The 23,785-nt window shown below is 37.8% G+C and overlaps 1 protein-coding gene across 1 annotated transcript; it reads left to right on the forward strand.

Moving 5' to 3' along the window:
• The first annotated feature begins 16,743 nt into the window (after positions 1-16,743).
• LOC114257249 (uncharacterized) lies at positions 16,744-18,347 on the forward strand. The gene is made up of 3 exons (XM_028197013.2): positions 16,744-17,032; positions 17,386-17,459; positions 17,505-18,347. The coding sequence occupies exons 1-3, from the start codon at positions 16,744-16,746 to the stop codon at positions 18,345-18,347; spliced, it is 1,206 nt and encodes a 401-aa protein (XP_028052814.2).
• Positions 18,348-23,785: the final 5,438 nt, after the last annotated feature.

A 23,785-nucleotide genomic window follows, 5' to 3' on the forward strand; every position in this document is an offset into this window, starting at 1 on the left:
ATTCAAACCCACACACATACAACTCTTGGCTTACAAAATAGAGTCACGCAAAATGAGAGCATTGTATTCCCAACACACATACTTACACGCCCTTAGTTGGGTGGGATCACCACATCTTTTCCTACACAAAAATCCCATAGGATGAGCATAAAGTCCAGTAAGAAATTCTTAACAAAGTATATACATTTTATACAAGTCTCAACAGATGAAATGCACATGTCATGGTCTGCCCTTTTTAAAAATAAATCACATTTTTCATCTTTTGAAAACCATCATGCTCAATGATGTCGTACAATTTCAATTGTTCAAAACTTAACAATTTATTTCAAGGGCGGTAAATACGACTTTGGTAGTCCCTAGGTCGGTGTCTGCAAGTAGAGTATACAAGTACTACCAAATTGTCATTTTTGCCGGTATTAATCGGAAGGCTCGACACCTATCCGCGCGGGTTTTCGGTCTTTTACCCCGAACTCTCAAGCCAACTTATTCAATATCATCTGCACCACCTATCAAGACTTACCAACGTACTTACCCCAAAACCATTCTATGAAAACTTGTTTCTCAACATTCTTTTCTCAATGTAAGTTTTCAAATCAACTTTCAAAATTTAATGTAATCAAATGAATTGATATGCCAATTTCATAAGATGAATATAAATACTTTTATTCCAATTTATCATCAAAGGAATAATACAATTCCCTCTTCTCAAGTATTCTCAACAATTAGTCATTTCAAGACTATTTCAACATTTTGAACGATAATTTCCAAAATGAACAACAATTCTCATATTCCATGAAATTCATCATTTATATAAATATAAATAAGAAATTTTCCAAACATCCATTTATTTTGACACACAAAATAAATATAATAATATCATTCATGGATTTTCAATCTCTTTTAAAAATCTACAATTTTTAGGTTTTCTCACCAAAACTATACAACTCAAATCTTTTGAAAGAAAAACTTTTCAAAATCATCTTTTCTTCAATCAACGAAGATCAAAACCCATAAGATCATTTTAAAAGAACAAGAAACAAATCTACTTTCAAAATCGCTCAACTTCTTGAATCAACAATTAATTTTCAAAGCTATCGAAAGATGATTTCGAAAATCATGTAGATCTTGCAAAAATATATATATGACTCTAAGAAAATCCCTACCTCAATTATTGAAGAAGAAATGAGATGAAACCCCAAAATCAACGATGCCTAAACTCGATTTTCACCGCACAGAACGAAGCCCTCGAGATGATAACCCACTTTGATGAAGAAGCAACTTCAAAACTCAAATAGATCTTGAGAAATCAAGGTTTTTGATCTAGTTTGTGTAGAGAAATGTAGAGAGAAGAGAGAGGAAAGGGTTTTTAGAGAGAGAGAGATATACAAAAGTGATATGAAATATCATATTCACAAACTGATATAACATGGTCTGCTCGAGCGTCGAATACACTTTCCCAGTACTTTTTGCAGACAGGTCAAATTTCTGGAACCAAACATTTTTCGCTCAAGTGCATAAACGGCCGCTCGAGCGGACAAGCAATTTCGAATGCATTTTCCATTTTTGCTTCGGCAAGCTGACCAGGCAGTTCAATCCCCGTAAGCTGACTAAGTCAAATTTAGGATCGCTATAACCTCCCCTTTTTAAAGAATTTCGTCCCCGAAATTTCAAATCAAACTACCCAAACAAAGGGGGTTTCTAGCAATTAAAACCACGTTATTTCATTTTAAAATCACAATATTAACTCTCAACCAAAATCTTTTTTTTGGATCATTTCCACCATAGTTATCTCATTAACAACAACCGTCCACATACGCATAAACATGAAATTTTCCAAAAACTAATGCAATTCTCAACAACCTTATGCTTAAAACAACAATGCACATATCAACATGTGGTTAACAACTTTAAATACGTTTCCCTCAACACTAGGGAATATTACAAAGAAAAGCAACTTAAGCATTTTGAAACAAATCCAGATATTTGGAGTGGACTTTCGCCTCTCGTTTCCACGTCGCTTCTTCAACCCCATGGTGTCTCCACAACACCTTTACCAACAATATAGTTTTTCCCTGTAGCACTTGCTCCCAGGTATCTAATATTTGAACTGGTCGTTCTTCATAAGAGGCGTCCTCATCTACCTCCAAGTCAACCCAATCAAGCACATGAGAAGGGTCGGGTTCATACTTCCTAAGCATGGCTACATGAAATATGTTGTGAACTCCCGAAAGTCGTGGCGGTAAAGCTAACCGATATGCCACTTCCCCAATTCGCTCTAAGATCTCAAAAGGCCCAATAAACTTTGGAGATAATTTGCCACTCTTACCAAATCTCATCAAACCCCGCCTTGGTGAGATTTTTAGAAACACATAGTCACCAACTTCAAAAGATAAAGGTCGTCTCCTCTTATCGGCATAACTCTTTTGTCGGCTTTGGGCCGTAGCTAACCTCTTTCGAATGAGAACAACTTTCTCGGTTGTCTCTCTAACAATTTCCAGACCCAGTAATGGTGCATCACCCACTTCGGCCCAACAAACCGGTGATCTACAAGGTTGGCCATACAAGGCCTCAAATGGTCACATCCCAATACTAGCTTGGTAACTATTGTTGTAAGCAAACTCAATCAATGGTAAGTGCCTTTCCCAAGGCCCCTTCCAAAATCTGAATGGTTCATTCCGACTGTCCATCCGTTTGAGGATGATAAGCGGTGCTAAGAGTCAACTTAGTTCCCAACGCCTCTTGAAAGCTTTGCTATAATTGGGCAGTAAAACGAGGATCCCTATCCGACACAATAGTCACAGGGACTCCATGAAGTCGAACTATCTCTCTAATGTACAATGTTGCCAAGCGTTCAACTAAGTCGCTGGTGCACATCAGAATGAAATGGGTAGACTTAGTGAACTTATCAACGATCACCCAAACGGCATCATTGCCTCGTTGTGTTCTAGGAAGCCCAACTACAAAATCCATGGTAACACGTTCCCATTTCCACTTGGCTATCGGTAAGGGTTGTAACAAACCCGCTAGTCTTTGGTGTTCGGCTTTTACTTGTTGACAAGTAAGGCACTTCGATACAAATAAAGCGACATCCCATTTCATACCCCTCCACCAAAACTGATGGCTAAGATCATGATACATTTTAGTGCCTCCCAGGTGTACCGCAAGGCGTGAGTGATGGAACTCCCGAAGTATTTCCTCTCTACAAGATTCTGGTATAAACAAACGGTCTAGGTAATGTACACTCAGATCCAAGTGAACGTTCAAACTTTTCTCTTCCTTCCCATTAGAAATCTTAACACAGATTGATTCCACATCACGGTCTCCTTGTTGTGCCTCTATGACCTTACTAACCAAGGTAGGTTGAGCATTCAAAGTAAACAAGATAGCACTCTCTCCGGACTCACCCAAGTGCAAATCAAACTTGCCAATAACATCTAGCATATCCCATTCCTAAATGGCCACACTTGCTAAACTACTCACAGATTTTTGACTCAAAGCATCGGCCACCACATTGGCCTTCCCTGGATGATAGTGTAATTCAAAGTCATAATCCTCTATCAATTCCATCCACCTCCGTCGTTGTAAATTCAAGTCTTTTTGAGAAAACAAATACTTTAGACTCTTATGATCGGAGAAGACTTCAAACTTCTCACCGTACAAGTAATGCCTCTAAATTTTCAAAGCAAAAATCACCGCTGCTAATTCTAGATCATGGGTGGGGTAATTTTTCTCATGAGTTTTCAATTGTCGTGAACTGTAGGCCATAACTGTTCCCTCTTGCATCAAGACACAACCAAGTCCATCCCCGGACACATTACAATAGACACTATAATTCAAACCCCTTTCCGGAATTATCAAAACGGGTGCTGTAGTCAATCTAGTCTTAAACTCTTGGAATGACTTTTCACTCGCCTCGCTCCATGCAAATTTGATACCCTTTCTAGTCAACCTAGTCAAAGGTGCAGCTAGTTTAGAGAAGTCCCTTACAAAACGTCAATAATACCCCACTAATCCCAAGAAACTCCAGATTTTAAAAATATTCTTGGGTTGTTCCCAATCCTGTACGACATCTATCTTTGAGGAGTCCACAATTACTCCCTCTTTAGACACTACATGCCTCAAAAACTTAACCTCAATTAACCAAAACTCGCATTTATCAAATTTGGCATACAATTGGTGCTCACTAAGTAAACCCAGCACTACCCGCAAGTGAATCTCGTGTTCCTCCTCGGAGATTGAATAAATCAATATGTCGTTCACAAAGACGACCATAAAGTGGTCCAAGTATTCCCGAAAAATTCTGTTCATCAAATCCATAAAGGAAGCTGGATCATTGGTTAACCCAAAAGGCATTACAAGGAATTCATAGTGGCCATAACGAGTACAAAAGGTCGTCTTCTGAATGTCCTCCTCCTGGACTCTCAACTGATGGTATCCCGACCTCAAATCTATTTTTGAGAAGCAACGAGACCCTCTAAGTTGGTCAAACAAATCATCTATTCTGGGTAAAGGATATTTGTTCTTAACTGTAACTCTATTTAACTTGCGGTAATCAATACACAACCACAATGACCCATCCTTCTTTTCGCAAAGAGAGCCGGTGCTCCCCAAGGTGATGTACTAGGACAAATGAAGCCCTTATTTAAAAACTCTTGGAGTTGAATCTTCAACTCATGTAATTCGGCGGGTGTAAATCTATACGGTGACATGGAAATCAGTGTCGTGCCAGGCACTAATTCAATGGAGAACTCGATCTCCCGGTGAGGTGGTAAACTAGTAAGATCTTCTGGAAAGACATCTGAGTATTTACAAACTATGATTGGTAACTCAACACGTGTCCCGTCACTCTCACTATCCAAGAGAGTTACAAGAAGGCCACTAAGTTTGCTCCTACTACGAGGGTCAACAATTAGCGACAAGGCTCTATCAACTCGATTCCCCAGAAAATAGAAACGATCACCACCTAAAGTGCACACTGTAACTTTCTGACGGTAACAATCAATCACAGCTTGATAAGAACACAACCAGTCCATGCCTAAAATGACATCAAAACTCGACATATCTAGCAACACAAAAGCAAACGGAAGTCGACAACCAGCAATTTCTATTTCACAATCACGACAACCCTGGTCTAAATCAACTGTATCCCCAGCTGGTGACTCTACTCTGAGTGGAGGCACTAACCGTGCTACCTCTAATCCCAATGCTGAGGCAAATGCAGTAGATATAAATGAATGAGACGCACCCGTGTCTATCAATACATTAGCCAAAGAATTATACACAACAAAAATACCTCTCACAACTGAGGATTCTGTCAACTGTTCTGGCATGGTAACAGCATACACGCGCCCCTGTGGCCCCTGATTAACTTGCTTCCCTCTCGGAGCATAGGCTTGTTGTACTGACTGAACCGAAGCGGCTCCCTGATTAACTCGCGAAGCTTGGACTGATTGAGCCTGCTGGTGGCTCTGAGTCTGCCTCGACCCTGATGCGCCAGATACGCCTCCCAACTGTGGGCAAGTTCTCTTCATATGCCCCGGCTGACCACACTGGTAACAATTAAGCCCTTGACTTTTATTCTGAGACTGAGACTAACTTTTAGATCGGTTATGTGGTGGTAACATTAACTGCTCACCTCCCTTCTGTGGGCATGAGAAGGCTTTGTGACCCGGTTGGCCACACTTGAAACACAAGAAGCTACTCGATGTACTTTTTTCCAGACCCGCACTAGGCAAAGGAAAAGTGGATCTGGACTGTTGTGGTTGGGACTGGGATGGATAGGTGTTCTTGCTCTTCTTGTTCTGCCTATAGTCTCCTTGAGACTCTGGGCCCCTAGACCTTGAACTCCGAAGCCTCTCCTCCACGGCTTGTATGGAAATTTTTACGTGTGTCGCCGTCTGCATAGGACGGTCATATTCCTGAATCATATTTCCGACAAGCTTGAACATAATTTTTGTTTTCAATTTCTTTTCAAATTCAATGAAATGGCGCTCTTCCGTTGCCACCAACTCTGGTGCAAATCTAGATAAACTAGAGAAGACCGCCTCAAACTCGGCCATGGGTATGTCGAGTTGTTTGAGGTCTTTAAACTCTTGCCCCAATCTCTACCTAGCATGGGAGGTATGTACTTATCTTGGAAAGCAACCGCAAAAGCTTTCCATGTTGGCTCCACTCTACCCTTGGCATATTTTCACCATTGACCCGCGTCTCCTTAAGGTAGTGACTCGCTAGAGTCGCTCTTAGTTCACTATCTTCGATGTGAAGCATCTCAAATGTCTTCATAGTTTGTTTGAGCCACTCATCTACTTTCTTGAGCTCGGGGGTCACCATGGAACTCATCCGGTTTGGCCCGCAAGAACTCTCTAGTAAGGAAACTCGCCCTTGACTCCGCGGTGTTCTCTTGGGCTTGATTCTCCACCCTCAACAAGTTCATAGACTCTCTTAAAGCCCCTGCCATTTCTCGAGCTAGGTCCCCCATTACGATTTGACCGGCTTGTCCCAGGATTCCCGTCTGCCCCACTTGGTCGGCCTCATTAGCTTGGCCGGACTCTTCCTCTTGCACCGAAACCTCATGGACCGGTACCTCATGCACACCTCGGCGAGCCCTACCATGCCTCCCGCCTCTACCACCACGGGTTTGACCTCTTCTTGACATCCTATAAATGACAATAGAATTAATTTAGCACACTAACCCACATGTGTCCGCAACTTGCCTTACACATTTGATCACAATAATTCTATATATTCCTCTACCATATAACAATTAAATTTCACCCCACATAAGCACTTAGTCATGTAAACACATGTAGATTATACTCTTATGATGAGATTCGTCCCACGAAAATTCAAGAATTCTTAGTAGAGTGAGTATTGATCAAGTACCCTTCTATTAAGACCTCAAGGAATTTAACAGACGCAAACAACATCCTAAAAGTTCAATCCCATACCTATTTAGTCACCTAAGCATGTTATCACATAGTCACAAAATGCATCACACTTCTTAAGCATGCTAAATAAACCCATTGTGGTTAAACAACCACTTCCCACGAGCTCCAAGTATTCAAACCTGGTAGCTCTGATACCAAGTTGTAACACCCCAATTTCTTATGCCCAAATGATAACACAACCATCATGGCTCCTTAAAGGAAAACAGAAATAATTCTCCACACTTGCATTACGTGATATAATAGTTCTTCATGCAACAATACAGTAATCCAACAAGTAAATAAACAAATAAATACCCCTAAGGGTTTACAAGTTTCCAAGGCTTGAGCCTGGTTACACAAAATGGTTATTCAAACCCACACACATACAGCCCTTGGCTTATAAAACAGAGTCACGCAAAATGAGAGCATTGTACTCCTAACACACATACTTCCACGCCCTTAGTTGGGTGGGATTACCACATTTTTTCTTACACAAAAATCCCGTAGGGTGAGCATAAAGCCAAGTAGAAAACTTTTAACAAAGTATATACATTTCATGCAAGTCTCAAGAGATGAAATGCACATGCCATGGTATGCCCTTTTTGAAAATAAATCACATTTTTCATCTTTTGAAAACCATCATGCTCAGTGATGTCATGCAATTTCATTTGTTCAAAACTTAACAATTTATTTCAAGGATGGTAAATACGACTTTGGTAATCCCTAGGTTAGTGTCTGTAAGTAGACTATACAAGTACTACCAAATTGTCATTTTTACCAGTATTAACCGGAAGGCTCGACACCTATTCGCAAGGGTTTTCGGTCTTTCACCCCGGACTCTCAAGCCAACTTATTCAATATCATCTACACCACCTATCAAGACTTACCAATGTATTTACCCCAAAACCATTCTATGAAAACTTGTTTCTCAACATTCTTTTCTCAATGCAAGTTTTCAAATCAACTTTCAAAGTTTAATTTAATCAAATGAATTGATATGCCAATTTCACAAGATGAATATAAATATTTTTATTCCAATTCATCATCCAAGGAATAACACAATTCCCTCTTCTCAAGTATCCTCAACAATTAGTCATTTCAAGACTATTTCAACGTTTTGAACAATAATTTCCAAAATGAATAACAATTCTCATATTCCATAAAATTCATCGTTTATATAAATGTAAATAAGAAATTTTCCAAACATCCATTTATTTTGACACACAAAATAAATATAACAATATCATTCATGGATTTTTAATCTCTTTTAAAAATTCCCAATATCTAGGTTTTCTCACAAAAACTATACAACTCAAATTTTTTGAAAGAAAACTTTCCAAAATCATATTTTTTTCAATCAACGAAGATCAAAACCCACAAAATCATTTTAAAAAAATAAAAGACAAACCCACTTTCAAAATCGCTCAACTTCTTAAATCAACAATCAATTTTCAAAGCTATCGAAAGATGATTTCGAAAATCATATAGGTCTTGCAAATATATATATATATATATATAACTCTAAGAAAATCCCTACCTTAAGTTTTGAAGAAGAAATGAGATGAAACTCCCAAAATCAACAATCCTTAAACTTGATTTTCACACTTGATTTTCACCGTACACAACGAAGCCCTCGAGATGATAACCCACTTTGATGAAGAAGCAATGGCAAAACTCAAATAGATCTTGAGAAATCAACGTTTTTGATCTAGTTTATGTAGAGAAATGTAGAGAGAAGGGAGAGGATAGGGTTTTTAGAAAGAGAGATATACAAAAGTGATCTGAAATATCAGATTCACGAACTGATATAACATGGTCTGCTCGAGCGTCGAATACACTTTCCCAGTACTTTTTGCAAATATGTCAAACTTCTGGAACCAAACATTCTCTGCTCGAGTGCATAAACCAAACATTCCCAGTACTTTTTGCATTTTTGTTTCAGCGAGCTGACTGAGCAGCTCGACCCCCGTAAGCTGACCGGGTCAAATTCGGGATCGCTACATAATTAACCTATCATCTCTCTACTACTGAAATATAAACTTAAGGCCAAAACAAAACTTTAGGTCCCAACCAACACTTTAAAGCCCTACCAAGACTGGATTTGATTAATTGAACCCCTCAATAGAAGAAGCATCATGAAGAACACAACAAGCAATTCCCCACCTATATAGTTTTACCTATATTACTTACAGATTACATATTCAAAACATAAACTTAAATTTTCCTTCAACTTCGGCACCTAATTAAGCCGGTAAAATAAAAGTTCAAGTGATAATACAGAGTACAGAGGACATTATAGGTTGCACATGCACCAAACACGAGAGTTTTTTATGTCATCCTCCAATAGAAAACATATGAAATTTATGGAATTCATGTCATAAGGAATTCATTCAATGGAGCAAAAATTTAAAGTGTTCTGTCTATATGAAACTCATCTGATAATTGGGTACAATTTATAATCTCTATTCTAACAGAAATTACAACAAACATGTGGTGTGCAATACAAATACATAGTATTTCCTCTTTTACAAGTGGTAAAATCATGACCTATTGATTAAGAACATGGAGCCATAACTTGCTGCAACCATTTGTCAGATGAGATTACAAACAAGGGAAGCCACAAAGCGAAGGAGAAAATATACATTCACATGGATTTCCTTCTATAATCACAAATGACAAAGCAATGTGTAATATTTTTGCCAACATCAACAAATAACCAAACAAGAATGCAACAATCTGAACATTTGTCTTCATATTCTCTAATTTCTTATCCACTATTCATGGCATAAACAAACAGAAATGACAAAACTTATTACCTCCCATGAGCAGAAAGTTTGAGAAAAAGATAGAGAGGATAAGAGAGTTTGTGAGATTTGGAACGCCTTCCCTAAGGATTTGTTGGGGAGGTGGTACTGATAGAACTTTAGCACCAAAATAAGGGAAAAACTTTACCGCCAAAAACAAAATTCAAGAGGCAAAAACAAATAAAAAATTGAACGGCCCATAAACAGTACCTCTCTTGTCCTGGAAAGGTACTGTAGCTCACAACCATCTTAGTGATGGTTGAGCAAGTCTGCTGGTGCCGTCTTTCACCCTTCCAAGCTCGCTTTTATGGCTGGAAAAAGAGAATGGCTATACTGTTGGAGATGCTCTAAGTAGAAGTTGAACAAAAAAAAAGTTATAAGAGCAACTCTAAGAGCATCTCCAAGGAGATATGATGGGTCAATCAAGAACTAGAGAGAGAGAGAGAGAGAGATATTAGAGAAAGAAATTCTCTATTCCATTCAATTTCAATATATCCAAGTTAGTTCCCAAGTTAGTTCCAAATGATGTGATACTCAACTATTTATACGATACACTATCTAACACATGCTATGCACATGACACTACATCATACTCCCTGTCTTAAGAAAAGACTTACCCTTAAGTGAAGACAACAAAATACAACCAATACTAGGAATGAAAGACACAAAAACCAAAGTACAAAATGGAAACTTTTCAAGGAACTAATCTACAAAGGTAGAGGTATTATCAATGGAAGTGGCATCCGGAAAGTAGGGTACAAGGTGTTGGACGTTAAAGGTATTGGAGATGCCTAAATGAGGCGGTAGCTTGACTTTATAAGCATTGTCATTAATCTTGCTCAGCACCTCAGAAGGTCCCACCTTCTTGTCACTCAACTTAGTGTAGGTGCCATGGGGATATTTCTCTTTGCTCAATACCACCCACACAAGATCCCCTACTTCAAACACCACTCTTCGCCTATGTACATCACCGGCCGCCTTATACTTTGCATTAGACTTTTCAATTTGGGCCCTCACTTAAGAATAAATGCTCTTGAAGGCCTAGTCCCACAAACTACTTCAAAGAGAGAAGTATTTATGGTGCGGTTGATAGATGAATTATAAGCAAATTCAGCCAAATGAATGATGCCATCCCAACTTTTGGGGTGATCCCCCCACAAGGCACCGTAACAAGTTGCCAAGGCTACGGTTCATTACCTTCGTTTGACCATCGGTTTGCGGATAGAATGTAGTACTAAAACTCAAGGTCGTGCCAATTTTCCTCCACAAAGTTCGCCAAAAGTGAGCAAGGAACTTAGCATCTCTATAGGACACAATAGAAGTAGGCACCCCATGCAACTTGTAAACTTCCTTGAAAAAGAGATTAGCAATGTTTGTAGCATCCATGGTCTTCTTGCAAGGTATGAAATGTGCCATCTTGGAGAAACAGTCCACCATTACCATGATAGAATCACTCCGCTGTTGAGTAGGAGGGAGGCAATACACAAAGTTCACACTAATGCACCGCCAAGGAGCATCTGGCACCGGTAAAGGTAGATATAGCCCCGCATTAGTGGCAGTCCGCTTGCTCCTTTGACAAATTTGACAACGCTTCATATGACTTTGCACATCCTTGGCCATGCTCAGCCAATAATAAGCATCTTGAAGCAACCCAAGGGTCTTGTCTTACCAAAATGCCCCATCTTATGATGCTCAACCAACAAATGTGCCCTTAAGCAGCAAGTAGGAACACACAACTTGAGGTCATGGAAGAGGAAACCATCCCTTATCATGTAACTTTGATAAGTCGTCCTATCCCCCCGTTGCAAAGCATCAAAGATCTTGGAAAAGTAAGGATCACTTGCATAGAATGTGAAAAATTCATCAAAACCCACAACTTCATTTTTCATTTCAATCAAGAGAGCTGTGCGCCTACTTAACCCATTGGCCACCTTATTAAGAACCCCGATCTGTGTCGCAAAGAGAATGTGAATTGTTGCAAGTAGGCCACCCATTTGCCATGGCTCTTGTTAAGATGGGATTGACTATTGATGTACTTGAGAGCTTCATGATCGGTGTTGAGCACAAACTCCTTGTGTGCAAGATAATAGCTCCAATGCTTGATGGCTTGGATAATGGCATAAAATTCCAAGTCATAAGTGAAATACTTGAGCTTAGCCCCATTTAACTTTTCACTAAAGAAAGCAATGGGTCGCCCTTCTTGGCTAAGGATGCCTCCAATACCCAACCCCGATGCATCACAATCAAGTTTAAAGGTCTTGGCAAAATCCAGTAATGCCAAAATTGGAGCCTCGGCGGCTTCCTTGCTCCATGCAAAAGCTTGAAGCTTGAGAATCTTGGTCAAAGGGGCAGCGATGCTACTAAAGTTGCGGATAAATTGCCTATAGAAAGTAGCTAATCCATGAAAACTCCGTACTTCTTGGATACTAGAAGGAGTGGGTCATTCCACAATTGTTTTGACCTTCTCCACATCCATAAGCGCCCCACAGGAAGACACAACATATCCCAAGAAGATGACTTGGTCCATGGCAAAGGTGCACTTCTTAGCGTTGCCATAGAATTTGTCTCGCCTCAAAAGTTCAAAGACTTGCCAAAGGTGGCACAAATGCTCTTCCAAACTTCAACTATAGATCAAGATATCATCAAAGTAGACCACGACACACACTCCCAAAAGTGGTTGCAACATTTGTGTCATCACTTTCATAAAAGTACTCGAAGCATTGGTAAGCCTAAATGGCATCACAAGCCACTCAAATAGGCCATGAGGCGTTTTAAAGGCCATTTTCCAGTCATCATCGGGCTTGATGCAGATTTGATGATACCCGCTTCTAAGATCAATCTTAGAAAACACCTTTAATTTGGCAAGGAAATCCAACATATCATCCAATCTTGGAGTTAGAAAGCAGTACTTGATTATAATCTTGTTGATGGCACGACTATCCACACACATACGCCAAGAGCCATCCTTCTTAGGTGTCAAAAGCGCCGGAACACCACAAGGGCTAAGGCTAGGCCGGATATACCCTTTAGTCAAAAGCTCTTCTACTTGCCGTTGTAACTCCTCTTTCTCTTTTGGAGACATGTGATAGGTCGGTTTGTTTGGAAGTGCCGACCCAGGTACCAAATCAATACGATGTTGAATGTCATGCATAGGAGGCAAATCGGGAGGAAGTTCTTGGGGAAAGACATCAGAATACTCTTCCAAAGAGTAGCCACCTCAACCTTTTGTTTAGAAGCACCCGTGTGTACAACCGGAACCAACACCAATACAATCCCAAAATCCCAAATCTCTTCCACAAACTCTTTGGAAGCAAGCAACGTAGTGGCACTAGGAGATGACTTGGAAACATCTTTGGAAGTAACCTTTTCCTTTATTGGAGGCAAGGTAAACCGGATATCATTCTTGACAACAGAATACGTGTTCCATTTGCCATCATGCAAAGATTGCTAGTTATATTGCCAAGGTCGCCCAAGTAGAATGTGACAAGCATCCATAGGCACTATATCACACCATGCCTCATCAAAATATTTTTTCCGGATAGAAAATGAAACCAAGCACCGTTTGGTAACCTTGATCTCATTGTCTTTCTTGAACCAAGATAGAGGATAAGGATGGGGATGTTCCTCCATCAGAACCATCACTACCCCCGGTAGGAGGTAGGAGATGTTGCACCGTCTCGGTTAACGCGGCAATTTGTCGTCTCATCTCGGCCATCTCATCTCTTGGATACGGAATCCCATTACCCCCATCATGATCACCCAAATTCGGGACATAAGCCCTACCACGACCACCCCTAGGACCTCGACCCCGATTAGCCATAACAACCTAATATGTTCCCAAAATAGTCTAGATATACAGATTTCGAATAGTTCAATGCCAAACCCAATTCACAGATTAGGATAACTCAGTGTAACTATCAACTCACAGAAATGTAAAGTCTCAAATATTCAAGAATCAACAAGACTATAATATCAAGAATTGATTCAAACAGTAATCCAATCTATATACAGAATTTGAACAGTCCACGAATTGAAACAAAGATTGAAAATACCTGTGTAAAACTAGAGTACAGAATTACAGATTAAGAATCGAGGTCCCAAACTCAAAAGCATCCCAGTCGCAAGTCACAATGAGCTTTGAAGCCTTGAATCCAAGAAGTCGCACTATGGCACTAGATTGAATCACGAAATTGATTGTATGGATGTCAAATCGAAATTGATCTGCCCACCAAGGTTCTTGAGATGACTCCCAGCGAAGAACCCAGGCGAAGATTCAATTAGCGAACTTGAATCGAAAGTTCCAGCGCTTGATCAATAGTGAATCAGCGAAGCCAAATTCAGAGTCAAACCCACAACTCGAATCACGATGGTGAATCGTGATGATGGATTGAAAGCTATGAATCGTGATGGTGGATTGAAATCTGGACTAGATATCGATCTTAGTTTCTGAATGAACTCAGGTTCTGCGACATTCGTTTCCGAGAGCTAACTTCAATTGCAATTCCATTTGAAACAAAAATGAACCAGTTTCAAAATTGCCAATCAAATTAGGGCTTCAATTCGATCTATAATGACGATTCCAGAGATCAATTCATGAATCTGACTCAGATTGAGGTTTCGAAGATCAAGCTAATTTTGAGGTAATGGTTTGTGATAATCAGTAGGTTTGGATCTAAATCTTGATGCTCTGATACCAAAATATGATGGGTCAATCAAGAACTAGAGAGAGAGGAACTTAGAGAAAGAAATTCTCTATTCCATTCAATTTCAATATATCCAAGTTAGTTACAAATGATGTGATACTCAACTATTTATATGATACACTATCTAACACATGCTATGCACATGATTAGGATAGTTAAAAAAAACTTGTTAGGCATTTTAGTCAATGTAACTCTAATTTTGGACTCCAATGGGCTGGCTATTGGGTTAACTACTTTACCATCCTATCTTTTTGATGGTTACAATTGAAGAGCCCTAGAGGCTCTCCAAACAAATATGTATATATATATATATATCTTGGATTTGGGATTTTATATATTTTATATATGTATATGTGTATGTAACAATTTTATATATTCTTTCAATTATGTTTGATGAATTACAGAATAACTTATTTTATATTTTGTATTTTTTTCTCCTCATTCTACAGGTTTTGTATGTTTGTATGGGCAAATTTACATTAATAAAATATCAGTAATTAGTATCTTTTGTTTTAAAAATTAATTAACTTTAATGATTAACTAAAATAAAGAGTGTGGTTGGAAAACACAATAGCTAAAGTAATTAGGTAAAATAAAGAGTGTACTTTTTTTGTACTTTAACTAGTGAAAAGCAGAGAGTGTGGTTGGAGTTGCTCTAATGAGCTTTTCAAATGAGACTTGTTAGGCAAAATAGCTAGCTAATTTAACTTTTTGGGTTTTTTACTAGCCGGTCCTGAGTTTTTCACTTATTTCCCTCTTAGTCCTGACTTTTGATCTTGTGCAGCAACAGGTCCTGAGACTTTTTTTTTGGTACCGTTTTACCCCTCCTCTGTTCTGGCGCGTTTCTGTTTGGATTTTCCATCAAAATATTGTGTTTGTGATTTGGATTTCTATGGAACTTCATGATTTGCTGTTGTATCTTCGCGATTTGTGGAGCTTCGTGATTTCTGATTGCGCGATTTGTGGAGCTTCGTGATTTCTGATTTCGCGCTTGGTGTATCTTCGCGATTTGTGATTTGCGATTGCGTGTTTGATGATTTTTCCTATTTGCGATTTCGCGTTTGGTGTATAGCTACATTTTCTGATTTGTGGTGTTGTGGAGTTAGGTCGACTGGTATGTTTGATTTTGATTTCAATTTCAATGTTTTGGTTCTTTTTAGTTTGAGTTGGTGATTTTGATTTTGTGGTGATATTGTTGTTACTCTGTTGTTTCTGTTGCGATTGAATTTGTGTTTTGATCATGATATTGAAAGTTTTGAGATATGTATTTGTTGATTGAATTTTAGATTTTTATTTTTTTTGGTTACGAAATTGTGTTGATTGAACACAGGTGTTGGTTTGTTATTTTATACAATGATAATTTTATCACTGCGTATTTTGGGGGTGATGTTGGATTAACTTTTTCAATAGTGATAAATTTATGAGTGAGTATGGGAATAGGAGATAATTTTATCACTACATTTGATTTTGTTTTAGGGTGTTTGAGTTGTTTTCTGAAATGTAATTGTTGTTTGTTGCAGGATTTATAGTGATGGAGAATCGTTTGTTTCTTATGTGCAAGTTTATAGGTGTAACATTGGTTATCAAGTATAATGATGGATTTAATTTCAAGGATTTAGTATATAAATTGTGTGCAAAGTGGAGTGAGTTAGTTGGTAGTTCTTTGAATATATCGTATTCAATGGTTGGACATTCTTCTTGTGGTCTAGAAAGTGAAGAGGATTTGGAGGTTATGGTTGGACTGGCACTTTCTTGTGATATTCATTGTATTGATATTTTTGTAAAGTGTTGTTCTTTGGGTGAAGGTTATATGATTTGTGATGATGAAGCTAGTAGTAGTAGTAGTATTAGTAGTGTTGTTTGTGAAACTGATTTTTTGCCTTACCTTTGCTCTCCGATGAGTGGGTTAATTGTATGAAAGGAGTGGGACAAAGGTTTGCTCAAGGAGTTGTTGAATTTCGAGATGCGTTGTCAAAGTATTCTATTCATTCCGGTTTTAATTTTGATTTTGTTAAGAATGATAAGGATCGTGCCATTGTTCATTGTAAGAGAAGGGCTGATTTGGAATGTTTATGGAGCGTGCATGCTAGAGTGGAAAATTATAGTAAAGCTTTTGTTATTAAACAATTTGATGATGTTCATACTTGTGGATCTTCTTTTCGTACAATTAACCATGCTAGGATGACTTCAAGTATGATTGGTGGGCTAATTTCTAGTGATATTCGTAACAAGGCTTTGACATCGGTTAGTGAGGTGGTTTGTGATTTCAAGGACTATTATGGAACATAAGTTTCTTATCGGCGAGCTTGGATGGGTGTTGAAAAAGCAAGCGGTCTTGTTTTTGGTGACTATTCATCATCATTTGACGATCTTCGTTGGTATGTTGATGCCGCTAATGCTTACAATCTGGGAAGTGTTTTTGATATGGAATTTGATATTGATAGTAAAGGAAGACATTTCAAATGCTTGTTTTTCGCTTTTGAGGCATGTATTCATGGTTTCAAGTATTGTAGGCCTGTGTTGATGCTTGATGGAACTTTTTTGAAAGGAAGACACAAAGGTTGTTTATTGGCTGCTACGGCGAAAGATGGTAACCAAGGTATATTTTGTGTTTATGTGTTATTATTATTGAAATAGTGATAATTCTATCATTTTTGTTACTGGAGAGTGCTGATAATTGAGTATGGTCAATCTATTAGTGATAAATTTATGTTGTATACTTTTTGTTAAATTTTTATATTTATACAGTGATAAATTTATCTATGGCTGGTGCTATATGTTATATACTTTGTGTTTTGATTTTCTTTTTGTAATCTTTTTAATTTGTTACTGATAACTTGTATATATATATATATATATATATTTTGTTTGTAGATTTGTATCCGTTATGTTTTGCGATTGTTGATGGTGAAAGTTATAACAGTTGGCATTGGTTCTTGTCAAAGTTATTAGGTATTTTGACTCTGGAGAGGGATATTGCATTTGTTACTGATCGACATGGAGGTTTGCTAAAAGCTTTAGCTGAGGTCTTTCCATTTTCTTGTCATTCTTTTTGTCTAATGCATTTGAAGACAAACTTGAAGACTTATTTGTCCGTGAAGAGTCGTGAATCAAAAGAGTATTTGCTTACTCTTTTTAGTAGATGTGCATATGCTCCTACTATTGAGTTGTTTAATGAGCTATTTGAAGAATTTAAGGGTCGTTGTGGTCGTAGTGTTGAGAGGTTTCTTGAGGATTTGCCTAATGAGTGTAGGTGTAATGCTTATTTTCAAGGCAAGAGGTATGGTGAAATGTGCACAAATGCTGCGGAATCTTTTAATTCATGGATTAGGGATGAACACCATTTGTTTTCAACTAGTCTTGTTGATGCTATATGGATGAAACTAATGGAGCAATTTTCAAGAAGGAGAGAAGTTGGGAATAAGTGGAATCGTATTGTTTGTCCTTTTGCAGAGAAAAAGTTGGAAGAAGCTTTTAATGATACAAAAGCATGGATAGTTAAGAAATGTAGCGATGACATTTATGAAATCCAATTGGATCATTCAGTTATGGTTGATATTGGGAAACGTTGTTGTTCTTGTCGGTTGTGGGAAATTGATTCTTTTCCTTGCAAACATGGTTTTTGTGCTATAAAGAGGAGCGAGAAGGATCTGAATTGCTTTATTGATGATTACTACCGTGTTAGTAGTTATTGTGATTCTTATTCACATTCTATCTATCCAGTTCCTAGTATGTGGAAGCCAAATGTAGTTGTTGATGATGACGTTGTTTTACCTCCTCTTTGTAAGAGACCAGCTGGACGTCCAAGAACGGAGAGAATACCTTCTAAGGGTGAAATCAAGAGAATTAGATGCAGTAGGTGTGGAAAGATGGGAACTCATAATCGGAAGACATGTAAACATGCTTTGCTTTAGTTGTATTGATTTTAATTGAATTACTTTGTTTGAGAGTTGAGAGGTGTTACTTGCATTGAATGATTGAGTATTTTTTGAAAGATGTATCATTTTCATACTCGCATTGAATGATTGAGGAATTTGTTGATCAGAAATTATATTTTTTGCTGATATTTTTACAGGATTAAGTTTCACATATTTATGTTATTTGATTTGGGTTAAATGTAGTTGCTGTTTTTTGGTGTTTTATAAAGTGATAAATTTATCACTGGTTGGTTTGGACAAGTTGATGGATTATTTTTTTGTAAGAATGATAAATGTACCATTAATGTGGTTCTTGAATTTTGTTATTTTGAAGAATGATAAATTTATCACTTATTGTGTGGGAAGAGTTGATAGTTTATTACATTTATGTCAGTGGTTGATAAATTTATCACTGTCATATCCAAGCAAATGTTCTTTTCTACAGTGATAAATTTATCATTGTATGGAGTTATCTAGTTTTCCCAGGAAAAATTTCCACAATACAAAGGTGTAGATTAAATCTCTAGAATACATAATTGCATATCTGTTGTGTTAACTGCTTTAAAAAGATTTTTTTTTTAAATCAACTACTATGTTTATTTGGTTTAGCAACAAGTTCTTAGTCTGCATACTGTTTTGTGGTCACTTAGAAGCTAGCTTTGGATGTTTGAGCTGTTTAACTGAAGTATCAAATGGTTTTGATTATTCAGAAATCACCAAGGATGGCATGTTCTTACATTCATTCTCAAAGTTGGGAATATCCACAAATTGTAACAGTATTTTAATTTCCAATTTGGACAATGTAATAGTGCTTGTGTTTTAATTTTCAATTAGGTAAATTTTTTATTATTTTTTATAGTGTTTTGTTTACTTGAATTGGGGAAAAAGAATGAGAGAGGGAGAGAAAGTTACTGGTTTTTTCGTTTGAACATTGGTAAATTTATCAGTGTTAACAGTGATAAATTTGTTGAAACAGTGATAAATTTATCAGGGTAAACAAAACACTATAAAAAATAAACTTATCAGTATAGTGACTCCAAACTGTGATAAATTTGATTATTGTATCCGGACTTGGGTTCCGTTTATTCTGTCATTGTATATTTGTTGTTGTCGTCCTTTATTTTCTCATTTGGAGTTATAGGATGTGTTGGGCAGGTTTGTTTCAGGTTGGTTGGGTTCGTAAACCAAGTGTTGCTGTCCAGTTTTTGGGTTGGTCGCTCGAGCCAGTATTTGGTCGCTCGAGCGAGGTTTGCTTTTGTGTCTTCTGGCTCGATCCAGATTTGCTTCGCTCGAGCGAGTGACTGCGTCTGGTATAGACCTGAGGGCAGTGCTTATTCGCTCGAGCGAGCGAGGTGTATGTTTTCGAGTTCCTTGCTCGAGCGAGCATTCTGTCGCTCGAGCGTGCTCCAGGGTTGCAGACCTGAAGCATTGCATTCTTGGCTCGAGCGAGATTTTCTTCGCTCGAGCTAGGTTTTCGTGTGTCTAGTCGCTCGAGCGACCAAGTCTTCGCTCAAGCGAGCCTGTCAGGTTTATATAGGCAGCAGCGTGTTTCAGATAAGTTTTTCATACACTTTCAGATTCCAAAACCCTAGTTACGAGTTCTCTCTCCCTCTACACACCTTCTCTCTTAGGATTGATCTACTTAGAGTGAGTTTCTACCTTAGATCCTTTATTAAAAAGATAGAGTGAGTCGAAGGCTTCCATTTAATCTGAACATTTAGTGATTTAGAGCACATTGGAATTTGGGTATTCATCTCTGTCTTCTCCATTCGGGTTATTTTCTTCGAGGTAGGGATTTCCTACTCCATCTTATAAGTTTTGTTCTAAGTTTTAGTATTTTGGATATGTTGGGGGTACTTTGGTAATTTTGAAAAAAACCCTAGTTGTATTAATAAATTAATTTGTATAATTAATTTAAGGAAATTGGGGAAATATGGTTAAATTCATGGAATTGAGGAATTCATTGATTAAATGGCGTAGTTGGATAATTTAAATCACTCGCCTATTGAATTGTTGATATATTTATTTTCAGTTTAGAAATAACTGTTTTGGGCTATCGGTGGAGAATAGCCGTGCTTGTTGTAGACACTGCATGTGGATTAGGGATAACTGAAACTAATCATTGATTAAGTCATCAATTTTGATTGCTGAATTAATACAGACATTATGTGTATTGATTGTGTGTGGTATATGTTATGTGTTTACATACATTGTTTTGTGTGGGAGGAGATAGAGGATGTACTCCACGGTTTAGGAGAAGATAGGGGATGGACCTCTAAACCGGATTTTGTTTGGGAGGAGATAGGGGATGGACTCCATTGGCATCACTTTTATGTGTGCTTATTTATATTGAAGTGTTTTTATTGATACAGCACTAAAATGTGTATCAAACTGGAAGTATGAAGTGTTTTGATTTGAGCCTAAGTCTCATCTGTTTGTTGACATTGGAAGAATGTGAATATGATATATATAGTTCACTGTTGTAAGTTTGGCCAGGTTCTCCATATTGATAAAGTTGGAAAGTAAAACGTGTCTTAGACAATAGTGTCATGAGACTGTAAAATGATGTAATTGATTATCTTGATTAACCATCTATTGAATGCTATAGCTTTATTCAATGCTTATATTTGGTTTAGTATTTTTCTACTGGGCTGTGGCTCACCCTTTATGGGAACATCATTTTCAGGTCCAGGTGATAAGCTACCTCCAAGGACTTAGCTTGGAAGGATTTGGATTTTGAACACTATCTTTAGTTATTTGTTTTTATTTGATAAACATTCAAGCCTAGGGCTTTATTTGTATTTGAGTTAGAACTCATATATTTGTGTCCAAGTGTTGGCTTGGAAAGATGTAAGCCCATAGAGCATTTAATTTGATATTACATGTAATGTTTTCATTTAGTAATACTCTGATGAATGAGATAATGAATTGTTTTCTTTTAATATTACATGCCAATGATATACATATAATGGGTTTATTTTGAGGGCGTTACAACTTGGTATCAGAGCGTACCGGGTTTGAATACTTTGGGTACGTGGGAAGTGATTAGTATCACAATGGGTTCATCTCGTTTGATAGAGACTTAGTGTAATGTTATATGCTTATGTGATAACATGTTTATGTGATTATGTGGGTATGGAATGTAGTTTCTAGGATGTTGATTGGACCCTTGAGTTTCTAGTAGTCTTGTTGGAAAGGCACTTGATCACTGCTGCTTCCAACCGGAACTATAGTAACGCATTGGAACTATCATTATCCGGGAATGAAATTCGTAGGTGCTTATGTGATTATGTGCTTACGTGGAATGAATTATTGTTGTCCAGTGCATTAGGACGTGGGTGTTTAGCTTCAGCACATTTATTAATGTGCTAATGTCTTTGTTTCCTTTATTAGGATGTCAGGACGAGGACGAGGACGCGGTAGGCGTGGTAGGCCGGGTAGGCAGGAGGTGCCTGTGCCAGAGGAGATTCCGGCAGTTCAGGAGGGTATTGGCCAGGCCAATGTGGCCGAGCCAGTAGGCCAGCAGGCTATGGGCGCTCTAGCCCGAGAGATAGCAGGGGCATTCAGGGAGTCAGTAGGTATTCTCAGAGCTGAGAATCAAGCTCGGGATGTTGTTGCGGATGCAGGACCTTCCTTTCTGAAGAGGGAGTTCTTCCGGTCTAATCTGGATGAATTTGTGGGTGATCCTAAAGAGCCGCTTAAGGCAGATGAATGGCTCGAACAGACAACGAAGACGTTTGAGATGCTTGGCATCGAAGACGAGGGGTTGAAAGTGACCTTGGCATCTTTCCAGTTGAAGGGGGATGCGGGTCAGTGGTGGAAGTTTACTAAAGGTCGTATAGGAGGTACATGGGAGGCTTTTGTGAATGCTTTCCAGGAAAAGTTCTTATCTCCAGCAGTTAGGGAGAAGCTGAGAGACCAGTTCTGCCAGCTTAAGCAGTCGAGTTCTTCAGTGGCCGAGTTTGAGAGACCAGTTCTGCCAGGTTCTCCGTATTGATAAAGTTGGAAAGTAAAACGTGTCTTAGACAATAGTGTCATGAGACTGTAAAATGATGTAATTGATTATCTTGGTTAACCATCTATTGAATGCTATAGCTTTATTCAATGCTTATATTTGGTTTAGTATTTTTCTACTGGGCTGTGGCTCACCCTTTATGGGAACATCATTTTCAGGTCCAGGTGATAAGCTACCTCCAAGGACTTAGCTTGGAAAGATTTGGATTTTGAAGACTATCTTTAGTTATTTGTTTTTATTTGATAAACATTCAAGCCTAGGGCTTTATTTGTATTTGAGTTAGAACTCATATATTTGTGTCCAAGTGTTGGCTTGGAAAGATGTAAGCCCATAGGGCATTTAATTTGATATTACATGTAATGTTTTCATTTAGTAATACTCTGATGAATGAGATAATGAATTGTTTTCTTTTAATATTACATGCCAATGATATACATATAATGGGTTTATTTTGAGGGCGTTACATATAAAGGGAACACATCTATTGGTATCTTGAGGCCTTTTTTCTCCTCCATGTGAAATGGATCTTTATATCCCCTAATACATCTATACTATGCTTCTCTTTCATTCTATAAATATTCATAGATGATCTGTAACAGGCTATATATCCATACTGCTTATTTCAAGTACACTCATGTGAGTGTGCACATCTACTAATATATATATATATATATATATATCATGATTCTCTTCATTCCATAGTTGTAATGAAAGTTGTCCGTTACTTAATAAATTACATGAAACAAGAGCTCTATGAGGCTTCACCATTAACAAAATGAAAGTGAACTATGTCCTGCAACATCATAGCATATAATCAAGCTATTTCAATTTCAACACATCTCAATATTTGTTGAAGTTCTCAATATCATATACAGTAGTTTCAAAAATCCAAAAAAGTGCCCAGAATTTGTAATCAAAGTCTGGGATTTACTCATACTGTGGCGCCACGATAACAAGGTCAAAATATATAATAGTGATTATGAAATCTGAGTTAGAAATTCTGGTTTGGTTTGCTTGACTTTTTGTTTCACATGTCAAGCTTTGAATTAGGAAACATGGCCAATTGAAGAGGGAAGGTAGTGTCATATGTTTGAAACTAGTTACTCAGTTAAGCAAACAAAGGTTATACACTGATAAAAAACAAAACAAGTGTCGTTCCTCACTTAAGCAAAGTAGTTACTTACATGGCAACTTGAAATGAATACGAATGATATTGTTCCTTGTTTTTGTGCAAGCAAGTGTTCTGCATATGCATCTATTACCTGTGTTGAAAACAAAAAACAAAACAAGGAATTAATATAAATGAAACACTAAAATGTTATTTTAATGAGTTACAAATTCAACTTACAATGCCTGCCAAATCTTGACCCTTCAATATTTTGTCAATGTCATTTAAGTAGACATAGGTTCCATGGTGAGA

Source organism: Camellia sinensis, chromosome 5 (genome assembly GCF_055761805.1).
Source record: "Camellia sinensis isolate YWXY chromosome 5, ASM5576180v1, whole genome shotgun sequence".
NCBI lineage: Eukaryota > Viridiplantae > Streptophyta > Magnoliopsida > Ericales > Theaceae > Camellia > Camellia sinensis.

Bases quoted from the DNA above. Each gene is read 5' to 3' on its own strand.
- LOC114257249 (XM_028197013.2), top strand. From the start codon at position 16,744: ATGGGTGTTGAAAAAGCAAGCGGTCTTGTTTTTGGTGACTATTCATCA. The intron at 17,033-17,385 runs GTATATTTTGTG...CAAAGTTATTAG, and splicing joins GGCGAAAGATGGTAACCAAG to GTATTTTGACTCTGGAGAGG. The intron at 17,460-17,504 runs GTCTTTCCATTT...ATGCATTTGAAG, and splicing joins TGCTAAAAGCTTTAGCTGAG to ACAAACTTGAAGACTTATTT.